Consider the following 12107-nt stretch of genomic DNA (forward strand, 5'->3'; position numbering starts at 1 on the left):
GATTCTAATGGAAATAAATCCTTTTCACAGTTTGAAGATGCCTATAAAGAATTAATTATACTTTATCAACAATATAGTCTTTCAGGACTCTGCAATATGTGGAAATGCTTGTTGAGCAAATGAGAAGTAAATGATTGCACCATATGACCTCTTGCCATCCGCACAGATATCTTCATAATGATGTGAAGAAACACCAGAATACTACAAACTTTGTATGGCATGTTAAATGGTGCATTGATGAGGTTTTTGAAAAGGCTTCGCCTCTAAACCTCTGCTTTAACTTCAGCTGTATTTTATTGATTATGAGTCACAATTTGAATGTTTCAAAAGAACAATTCAGTCACCTTTACTTCAGCATGACGGGATTGAACCAGAGATTTACCTCAGCTTGTTTCAACCTGCTGGTGATTCTTGAAGTGTCTCAGTGCCTCCATATTCAAATGTGAGGGCAGTTGGTATATGCTCCGTTTTTCTGACGTAAGCAGCCAAATTTCTGCCCTACTTCCAGGCTAGTGTGCGCTCCACTTGCATGGATTTTGTGATTTAATCGTCACGGTTTTCACAGATCGAATCAATGGGTACCACTTGCTGAAAAAACATTGAAGCCCCCGTTTCTTTAGACAAAGGTTTAACAACAAAAGGGCACTGAATTATTTAGTAGCATAAAACAGCTGCAGTGTTGCATGAAAGAAGACATACAGACATTAGTGTTTCTGTACAATATGACTTATTTATTAAAAAAATACTTTAATTATACCGAACCAAATTTAAATTAAGCCACTGTCCTGACAGGATCCTTTTAAGTACTGGACATATACAGCCATTAAAAGTCAACATCTCATTCCTAACACCTTACATCCAGATCAAAGCAATTATGATTTCTTTTCATTTTAGAGTCCATCTCATGTCCCTCTACACATGAAGTAAGAGGAGCTGAGGAGGAGAAGTGTGTTGACGGTGACACCTCTGACTGTGCGTTCTTATGCATTGGCACCCTGACAGCGTTTGAGGTTCCAGTCTGTGGGGTGAAGAAGCACTCTCAGCTACAAGCGATGCAGCACAAGGAGGGCTGGGTGTCTCTGCTTTGTACTCTCCACATTTACATGGCCTGACCCAGTTCAGCAGTGGCTAGCAGTGGGGGGAGGGGCAGTCTGGGGGAAGCTAAAAATACCACCCCTCGCATTAGGCAGCTCCATTGCAGAGGGATCCCTAGAATTGCCATCCTTGACTTGCATCGAGTTGCTGGCACGTAGAGGTGTGCAAACTGCCAGAGGGTTTCCTTAGCGTGGAAACAAAGACATGAGTATATTTCTGAGATGGCCACCACTGTTGTCCCATCTACTCGTTTCCCCTCACCACAGCCCTTCTGGGTGGAGGATTCAGTGTGCATCTGATGTGTGATAGCAGCCTTAAATAGCTTGGTTAGAGAAGTGACTTGTGACTTGCACGTCTCTGGTCCTTGAGTGAAACCAGCACATTTATGCTGAGCTATGGTTTTGCTGTGGTTGTCTGCAAAGGGTTAACCTTTGCCTCTGTCATTCAACCATACCATGCCAGCTGTTGGCTTGGAGATCCAATCACAATGATTTTCCACTGTTGTGACATGTGACCTGCTCCGCAACCCGAAACTGTCGCAGCACAGCAAATGTTGGCACTTCCTTCAGCTTGGCGTTGTTGCTGCTCGTGGTGTTAGGGAGTGTGAATGTGGGAGAGGGCTCATGGAGTAAGACATGAAGACAGGGAAATGGAGAAGGCAGAGAATTACATTCATTACCATAGGCTGCTGTGCATGTGGTACCCAAGGCAAGTGAAATATCTACCGTTTAAGATAAGTCCTTTAGGGCCCATTTACACATTTGAAAAGCTGTATGCTTTTCCCAAGATGCAATATGAAATTTAAATATGCTATTTTTAGGCATAAGAAACTCAAAAACTGACCATCCTGGTGTCTACAATCAATGTCAATACTTGTGGATTTGCAACATGTTCTTTTCATATTTTTTCTTTTCACTTTTATTTGAAATAATTAACCTTGAAGTAAGAAATTAGTGACACAAAATAGTAGCAAGAAGAGTTTTTTTAAAATACAAAATAGAAATGAATAATATGATTATTACTGTGTTTTTCTGTAAAGTACACTTTTATCATACATCTGTTTTATTTAAAAAAAAAAAAAAAAAATATATATATATATATATATATATATATATATATATATATATATATATATATATCTGTTAAACTCAAAATAAGGCTCAGCCCTGTTATACATCGGAAAGTACACTACATAGTCACTGGGTGTTACTGAGATGATGCATGACTGAATAAACTCGGTTGGAGATTCAGCTACAGCTAAATGTCTCATTTCCCACTCGTCTAATATGTGACCCACTGTGAGAGCGGTATAACTTGCCCAGTAGTCTGTGGGTCTTGTAGAGATGATCGCGTTTGCTGGCATGTCTGTGCCTTTTTACTTTATCATGGAAGTGAAAACAGTGGTGTGAATTGCATGATTATGGTGTGATTATAATTGATATCATATGATGATATTAGGCAAAATAACACCTGATTTGTCATCACATCTCAGAAATGATTGCATTTCTTTATAGGCATTTAAACATGCACCAAAGATCCTAAATCTGTGGTCAGTACCAGAGGTGGAAAGAGGTGCATTTTCCTCCTAGAGATTTCTGCGATCTCTCCCACCTCGGTAATACACCCGGCCCTGCAATTATGCTGTGTAATAAATAATAAATTCTGTCCTGTTTTCCATGGCAGATGGCTCCAAATAGAATCTCAACATGTGACAGAATAGTTTCCAAGAATCTCAATGGAATAAGCTGCAAGCTTTCATTTGTGCAGTGAGCAATAATAAAGGCTACATTTTCTGTCCTGCATCTGCGTCCCAGTTTAAAGGTCTGACATATTTTTGACTTCAGATGTTAGTTTGGGTTTACATGTTTGAAGTCCCATTTGGTGTAAAGGCACATGAATTGTGCTCTCTCAAAAATGTTTTGATGTTTTTTATATAGTCAGAAATTCAGAAAGTGAGTAAAACCTCCCCAGCTGAGGGATAACTGCAGAATTTTTCCAGGAAAGGAGAAACATCCCAGTCTGTCTTCACTGGTGCCTGTCTTTATGTATCAGATGGCTACATCCATGTTCCCTTCAATGCAGTTTATAGTCTGACATGGCTTTCCACCTGAAAGTACAGTACAGTGTTTCACAAATTGTTTCAGACTAGTAATCAAGCCCATCTTGTTGAATCTTTCAAATAAATCCAATCCGACATGAATGAATCACCCTCATTGTGTTAGGCTGATTAAAGCTGAATGGACAGCAACCTCTCATTAGAATGGACTCCCCCATGTAGAGCACCATGGAGCTCCCTGATGCCACAGATAGTCTTAATTAGATTAAACAGAAGGCTTTTCCTAAGGTAATCAGTCAGTTGGTGCCTGCTCACTATGTTGCCCCACAAGTTTCACTGCAGGGAAGCTTGTGGATTTTCTTTTTCTGTGTGAACCTACTGTGTGGACAGATATGGATGTCTAGATTTGATTTGATTTGAATGCTTTACTTTACATCTGGTCATACTAGGAAACTGCTGTTTCATCAAGCAGACCTCACTCTGTGTGTGTGTGTGTGTGTTTGTGTGTGTGTGTGTGTGTGTGTGTGTGTGTGTGTGTGTTAAAAGTAAGAACATCACAAACTCTGCTTTCCCATAGGCATCTGTGAGCTGAAAGAGGGTTGTGAATGGCTTTTATAATCGTAAATAGAAATCTAACAACATATGAAAATTAACATAATGAAATCCAGATGAAATAATAAAAAAGATCAAAATAGTTGAGGCATTTAATTCTCCACAGAAGCTTATTTTTATTCTGCATTCACTGTTCAGTAACTTCAATTCCATTTAAGGCACATTGTTGCATCTGCGGCAACTGCAGATGCAACTATTTTAATGAGAGCGTGTAGGCTTTTGTTCTGCAGGTAGAATTTTATCTTGTAGATTACTGAGCTTAAGGTCCATGAGTAGGTTACCAGCTACTGGCCAGCAAACAGATTTTTGCTAGTGCTTAGGCTTGTATCTTATAAGCAGTTTTAACACACAACCTTCAGCCAATAAGAATGCAGCAAATGAAATGCAACAAAACACAGTGAATCAGTTCAAATCCAGCAAATGCAAAAAAGGAACGAATTTGGAGATGCTGCTGGAAGCTCTTTACTGTGAAACGGTTACAAGAAGCATTGAGTTTGTATTAACAGTAGATGAATATTGCAGAGGGGGAAATACTATCTTTGAATTCTCTATGCAGGAAAAACCCTGGGAGCCGCTTGTAGCTGAGTGATTATCGAAAACTAATGCTCCATTCTACTCACATACTCCGGCTGGGAATCAGAGGGCATATTACCAGACAAGAGTTTTGTCTAGATGACAAAATTATTATTGTTATTATTATTATTTTCATACAACTCAAGTAGAGCTAATCAAAATCTCTTGGCAATATCTCCAGGCAGTTTTGCTAATTACTTTGCAGCCAAGTGGATTTATCTAAGCGCCTCCATGCTTCCTCTCATGCAGCAGTAAAATATTTCAGCAAAGGTGTCTGTAGCTGCATGACAGAGATGGAAAGAAACGGTGATGTCAACATATCATTTAACATGCTGTACTGAGAATTTGTAAGTCCACACTAGAAGGTGCACCTGTAATGCACAGCAATAGGTTGACATAGTTCATGAAAACTGCACGGATGATGGTACTGCATTAAAGGAAAAAAATGATCTGTGTGTAAATCTGCTTCCTTATATTTAAGACAAAACAAAATGAGCTTCATTGCTGACTTGCTTGTGGTTCTTCAGTACAGCTGTGTTCTCACAAAGGCATGAAGGCATGTTTCACGTTTGCCAAAAATGTCTATTCCTCCTTTTTGTCATTTTGTTATTGCTGTTGTGTGGAAGGCTTTAATTATGAAAATGGAAATGAAAAATTAAAACAAAAATAAATCATCCTGTTCTAACTTGAACAACCAGCATTTTGTATCGCAGCATGTTAAACCTAAGTTTTCCTGCACAGCTTGCCCAGATGTCATTGTCATTCATGTGATATCAATAATTGTATGAAATCCTGCTTTACAGGAAATAACATTTGGAGGTCTCACTAAAGAAAATTCTTGTATGTTTGCTCTTCCCTTTCAGATCTACATGCATGGTGATCTCCGGCTCTGTGGGTGATCCTCAGTCACCATGAAAGACTAGGAACTCAGCTCTCCAAGGGAAATGGCTTGTTTTGTAATATCCCTGCCCTGCTACCTGCCGTATGACTCCAGCTGCCTCTGAGGGGCCTGTCAACTGTTTATGGGAACTACTACTGTGTATGCACTCTTGAGGATTTAAGCTTTTCCAATTCTTTTTTTTTTTTGTTTTTTTTTTGTTTGTTTTTTTACCCCCGCTATCAAGCCAAAGCAACAACGCTTTGCAACAGAGTGGGGAGGCGGTGAGACAATGGCGAACAACTCGTACAGCGGGGTGAAGAACTCCATGGTGGAGGCCAACCACGATGGAGAGTTTGGCTGCACGCTCAAAGAACTGCGCTCCCTTATGGAACTGAGGGGTGCCGAGGCACTAAACAAAATTGGGGAAACTTACGGGGATACTCAAGGACTCTGCAACCGATTAAAAACTTCACCTATAGATGGTAGAGTAACGTTTCCACTACACTCAACATGATGGCTGTTGTTTAACTGGATCAAATACAGGATGTTTTCACAACAGTGCTAGTAGTGAGTGCTTGTTGGAATGCTAATGTGGTGCACACATAGTTTAGGAGGCGTGTCATTGGCCATGTTATCCACATTGCGGATACCTTGACATCACTTCCTTGGAAAACTCATATGCCAGACAGGTGGCCAGGCTGGCTGGCTCTGACCTGGGCCAGTCCTGCTCTATTTCAAGGCCTGTGGATATGTCCCTCACACCCTCTCTCTCCCTTTTCACCTCTGTGTCTTCATGTGTGCGTGTCTGTGTGTGTGTGTGTGTGTAGGCTTCAGACAGACCAGCTGTCTGCCTGGGCACTGCACCAGGCTGCGGGCAGGTCTATGTCCCACATGTGGCGGACAAAACAGGAGGCTGTAAGGCTGGGTAGTAATGACTTGAACATGTTAGGGAAGGAGGGAGTACATTTTTGAATAGCTCTCCTGTGTTACCCTTTTGCCACCAAACCATTCACTGTAAAGATGCTCACAGTTATGTAAAAATTTCCAGTTAGGCTACAGCAGAACCCCACACAGCTGTGATGGGTTTTTTTTTTTTTTTAACTACTCTTTTTCTCTCTGTCTCAGTTTGTCTCTCTATAGACAGTCTGCCTAATCGCCAGTATGACCTTGACTGAACTCTTATGGGAGGGGATTTTCAGTTTGATCCCAGATTAAAACGGCACCGCATATTCACTGTAGCAGCAACAATCCTCTGTACGCAGTGTCTCAAAGCAAGTCAAAAATTTCCTAACCAAAAGGAATGCCGTGAATACCATGCTACGCTACAGCACAAAACATCTCTCATTCAAGAATCACTACCGTACCGTTTAATTCTTGACCTCTCATTTGTTGACAGCGTGGTCAGTGTACAAGGTAGACCCTGCAGTCCCTCTTGCTGCTTTCATTGTCAGCCATACAGACCAACAGGCCTTTGTCTGAACTGTGAAGAAAGTGCTGAATTGGAATTTGTCTGTTGGGAGAGAGAGTGAGTTGTCTAAACATGCATGTGGCTGTGTCAAGTTGGTGAACACCAGAGGCCTGTCATATTTGTACCATGAGTGACACTGGCTGTTTCCTAAGTGTACCTGTCCTCCCCTGCTCATTCGACCGAGTCCACACTGCAAAAAAGAAAATGTGTGAATAGTCCAGGCCCATTAACTCGTCAGCACTTTTTGTTATGAAGCACAAAGAAGTCTCAGCATGGCATTGGCTTCTTTGTATGGGTGTGAAACTACTACAAACCAATTAGCATTGATTTTCAACTTCTGCTGTAGCTGCCTGTTTCATCTGAGTCAGTACTCAACACCAGCCATTTCTATTTACCATCTTCAGATTATCAACGATGAAGACTGAGAGATAAGACTGAGAATAAATAGTTTCTTGATTTCTACTGGAAACAATGCTTTGGATTCATTGTGTTTCTACCCTGCAAAGCAAAGGCAGCTTTGACCCAACTTGTAGAAATCTTTAGTGTTACTCCTCCACTTATTTGCAACTGCACTGCTCTGATGAGCTTGACTAGGTCCACATTTGTTTCCCCTTGCAGCAGGGGCTGTCCCACTTGGTTCGCCGCCACTGAGTTTTGATACTTACAATCAGCTCATTCGTCATTGGCTTGGGAAATTAAGCCATCATTTAAGATTAAAGGAGCTTGACAATTGAAAAGGGATTTCTAATTAGTTGGTTGGTCATTTCTCGAACTTCTTAAGACAATCCTTCGCTAATCCTCCACGTTTCAGAGCTTTTTTTTTTTTTTTTTTTTTTTTCATCCAAAGAAGTTTGACTGAACTTTCTTGTTGCAGCTGTGCATGACTGTACCACTCTAACTAGATTTCAAAATCTAAGACTTGGAGGCATGGCCTGTTTGGATTAGGCTAAATTTAATATAGCGTGGCACTACCACTGCTATTTTCCATGCTACCACATAAGTCTGAATATCTCTAAAGTCTCCCAACTCATTTCGATTTCAGTAGATTGGACTGTGATTCATATTGATTTGGGTAATTACCATACTAATGCTGAGTCTGAAAAGGGTTAATTGCGCTCACTGCATGTGCTTTCTATACTGTGACAATGAACTCTGGCAAAAGCTTATTCAAATATTACATTTGTCTGTTTGACAAATGTAAACCATTAACCCGGTTGCAGTGCTGCAGTCTAATGAAATAAAAGGTGAAGCCTGAAGGGCAGTAATCACAGATAGAAAAGATCCGAACTAAAGGTTGAAAGTTTTTAACCAACTACTTATTTTTACATGTGGCCTTCTAGTTGCGCCAGCATGCTGTACTTATACCTTATTTCCAGTGCTCACCAATACCTGAAGCTCTGGCAGATAGACTGGTTTTATTTGTATGAGTTCATTTCCTCTGTGTGTGCAGAATATTTATTCTGTTGCTGAAAGGTACCACTTAAGTCTCGGTTTTGCCTCTCGGCCTCCATTTATCTCTTTTTTTCTTGTTGCGCAGTCAGTTATATAAATCTCAGTAGCACTGAAGAGGGAACTGCAGTATGTCTTTACACATAAAAATCAGTTTACTGATAATGGGGAACACTATTCAGATTGTGTAAGAATAGTTGAATAATGTTCTCTTTGGTCTTGTGGGAGTTTCGTCAAGCCTGAGGAAATAGCACTGGTGACGTCACCAGGGTTACCTTGTCTTGGGCATGGCGACACATTTTAACTTGAAGCTTGCGTTACGTATGTGGGGGAATGGCATTTGGAAGTCTTCTGTGTTAACCGGGCCATGAAAAAGTGCACTATGGAAAATGTAGGATGCAAGTTTTTGGAAGTTTTGGGCAATGGTACATCCCAAGTCAATGGAAGTGGTGTTGCTGAATGGGTTCTACTTATTTTTCACGTGGACTTACTTGAAGAGTCAAGACATCAGAGCATCTGCTGCATCAGTTGTGACCATTGTTGTTTTTTAATGTGTCTCTCATGATTCACCCTGTGGTCTTTGAGAGCAGCATTAAATCACTGGAGTATTGTTATAACAAAATTCCCATCCTTTTACCACATTTTCTCAGCATTGAATATCACAGCTCAGGGTCATAGTATTGTAGTCTAAAGTGTACCCAGATGTCTGGATTTAGGTTTGGAGGGGTTTTCTTGGGCACCCAAATCAGTTGACGCTTAAAAGCAGTATTGGGTTTGATTAACTGGGGCGTCCATACACGCCCAGAGGAGAATTAGAAACATACACGAGCTGAGTTTTTACATGTTTGTGATATTGGGGGAAAAAATGAAATCATACTGTAGCATCAATATTCTCAGCTAGTCCTACTCACACAGCAACATTTCTTTACTCTCTTTGGGATCCTCTGATTCCTCCATATAATGACACTTATCAAATGTGCAAGGCCACTTTGCATCAATATCATTGACAGTGGTCCCCTATTTTTCCTTGTCACAGTTATTCCCTGTTGATTGCTGTTTTAGTGGAGTCAAATATTTGGGTTCCAGCCTATTGATCCCATCGACTGTGGGCTGAGAGGCCTCCGCAATTGGACTACAACTGAAAAACTGACAGGCTCTCTGTATCTGTCATTCCAGACACCACGCCTCCTCATTCAACAGGAAGCTTCAAACTGTTAAATGATAGCTTACTCTTTGTGACTGGGGGGTGGGGGGGTTAGCACAGCTTGTATTCATGTCTGAATTCAAAATGATGTTCTTAAAAAGAGGCTTTTGCCAGTGAGTGGATGTAGCATATGGCCAGACCCTGCTTCTGTTAGTGAGCTGTTCAGTGGGAAATGGTGGAGGTATGCTGTGAGCACAGTTGGTTTCTTGTGTTTCCCTGCTTTCATTTATTAAAGATGGGTGTGGGTGTCCTCTGCTTCGGTAATTCCTGTTGTTCTGGTGCTTTTAGAACTGTAATCTGTGAAGCAGACAACAGTTAAAACCTTTTTTTTTTAATTTTAAATTATTTGTGCCACTTTGAGGAGTTGATTGATCAGACCCTCGAACAAACCATTCACACCTTTAGTGTCTGTGTACACACTGTCCCCTTGTTATTCATAGTCCAGCCTGATTCTCCAGTGTAGCTTGCCTGGTGGAAACTGATCTCCTTCAGTGGTCTTCCCAGAATTCCTGAGATGGGTGGTGATATTAGATTCCCAAAAGCTTTTTACCAAGACCCTCTTTGTGTATTCTGAGATGAAACTGCATGAAAATTTCCATTTACCACCATTTATTTGGGAAGTAGAAAGATCATGCTATAATAATGAGGAAGCAGCACTGCTGTTCCATTCGTTAAACAAAGCCCTGCTCATTAGCACAGAATCTGCTTATGTGCACCAATGCCCAAAATGCCCTGATCGCTTGGAAATGAGAAAGAAGCAGGGGGATGTAATCACTAAAAACGACAGCAAATGGAAGTTCAAAAAACAACCACAGTAATTATTTTTGCACGACATAGTCACCAAGTCATTTTTTTTTTAAACTATAGGAAAAATTAAAGGCCTGCCTACTTCAGAGTGACCAAATACTGTCTAAGCATTTGAGCCATTTGTTAAGGCATTTCTTCCTTTTTTTTGTTGTACTCGTTCTCTGTGTGTATCAGCTGCTACCCAGCAGATACCTGTTGTGTAAACCCTAAAAATCATGATAAAATAACACTATAACTTGAACAGAGGTGATAAAAATCCCATAATCCATTTATCCTTGTCAGAGTATAATGTCATACAATAGCATACCCAGAAGATGGGTTTAACATTTCAGCCAAATTAACACATCTATCTCTTTTTTTTTTTCTGTTCTTGCATGTGTTAAAAAAGAAATTAAGTACGTTCATCCAAATACTGACAGTACACAATGTGAACAAATCCTGTAGTAAACCAACAGTTTCTCAGATTCAGCTAACTTGTTTTCATTAAAAAAAAAAAAAAAAAAGTTCTTATTTGAACCAAAAAGCACAACGCAACTCTCTGACATCTGTTTGTGTATGAGCTTCACATATAATGACTTTAAATGTTCTGACAGGAGAAAGGGAAGAAGAGCACACATCCATGCAGCGTTGTCATTCTCGCAGTGACTCTTGTTTCTGTGCACTTCTGGAGTCCAATTAAGATCTAATGACACAAACACCCTCATTGTCTAATGAAGCTTAACTATACAACAGTGGGTGGGATTCCTCTCTCTGTTGCATTCTGTTGAAACTACCTGGGCTGTTGAGTGCGTGGAACTCTACATATTCTCTGCGAAGTAGGATAGCTTTCTAGTAGCTTGTCCATTAAGGGTTTTGGTCTCATTGTACTGGACAGTGTGTTGGCACTTTGAAGGCAATAAAAAAAAAAAATACCGTGACCCTTTTTGATTTGATTGTGACAGGCTCAGAGTGAAGGCTTACCTTGACCCCTCTCAAGTGGCTAAAAGGACAGTACTCAGAGGGGTCAGCTGGGGACAAGCATCCAAATTAAATGGTTAATGATTAGCTGCTTGACTTGAGACACACTCTGGCTGCTAAAATGATGTGAGGGGCCAAGGCCAACCTATTTTCTGTTTGTGTATCCAATGGAGGGACGGCATGTTGATCATCCTCTGTCACTTGTATTCACTGCTCCAATGCGAAGGGAAAATGTGGTGTAAAATTGAATGGGGTATTAGCTGTCAGCATGTTTTCATTAGAGGCATAGAGAATCAAAGCAGACGGTGAGAGACAGCCAGGGAGCGGCAACAGGCAGCTATGCAGAATAAACCCCATAGCCTTTTTTTTTTTTTTAATGTGCTGTGCTAGTGAGTCATTGTTCTTCTCACCTCTCTTTTAGAAAAGTATGTGTTAGTGTTAGGTTGTAATGTCAATTAACCATGTAACTAGTGATGCAGGATTATTTTCTTGTTTAATGAAGTGGACCGAAACATGTTTAAAGTGAGAAATTAGTAGAAATGTGACAGAAACAGAAGCAGAGAGGCCGTGGTTTAATGAAGTCAGATCAACACCCGTGATTGCACACAGTCTCTCCTTTTCTCATTTTAGAAATATATTGATGCATTTCATTCAGGAGGAAAGTGTTATCCCATTGTCGCTGCTGTAATTTAATTATGGCCATGTATAATGTTGAAATGTCTGTGCAGCGAGAATCAGTGGGGACAGAGCATTTGGGATTGACTGCAAATGTGTCGCTCATTTTATTTAAATCAAGTATCTCTAAAGGATCACTGATTAAACAGTTGACAGGAAATTAATAGCAAATTTGTTAATCACTAAAGATGTTCGGCTCTAGGATCTTGTGGACATGTGTCCCACTTTCTGACATTTTGTATAAACAATCAGTAGTTGCAGTCCTGCATTTACTGTATGATTGAATTCTCTTTCTTATTACAATGATTTATTGATGGTTTCGATCATTTCG

The 12107-nt window shown here is 40.4% G+C and overlaps 1 protein-coding gene across 3 annotated transcripts in view; it reads left to right on the forward strand.

The window, feature by feature from the left end:
- Positions 1 to 12107, forward strand: part of atp2b1a (ATPase plasma membrane Ca2+ transporting 1a) — a 37060-nt gene that overhangs the window by 4246 nt on the left and 20707 nt on the right. For all 3 annotated transcript variants that reach the window (XM_071502937.1, XM_071502938.1, XM_071502939.1), the window contains exon 2: positions 5200 to 5698. In XM_071502937.1, coding sequence (XP_071359038.1) covers positions 5506 to 5698 — 193 coding nt within the window. In that variant the 5' untranslated portion in view covers positions 5200 to 5505. The remainder of the gene's footprint in view (positions 1 to 5199; positions 5699 to 12107) is intronic.

The sequence above is a fragment of the Trachinotus anak genome, unplaced genomic scaffold, assembly GCF_046630095.1.
Source record: "Trachinotus anak isolate AG129_WGS33_773 ecotype Australia unplaced genomic scaffold, CSIRO_AGI_Tana_v1 ptg000018l, whole genome shotgun sequence".
NCBI lineage: Eukaryota > Metazoa > Chordata > Actinopteri > Carangiformes > Carangidae > Trachinotus > Trachinotus anak.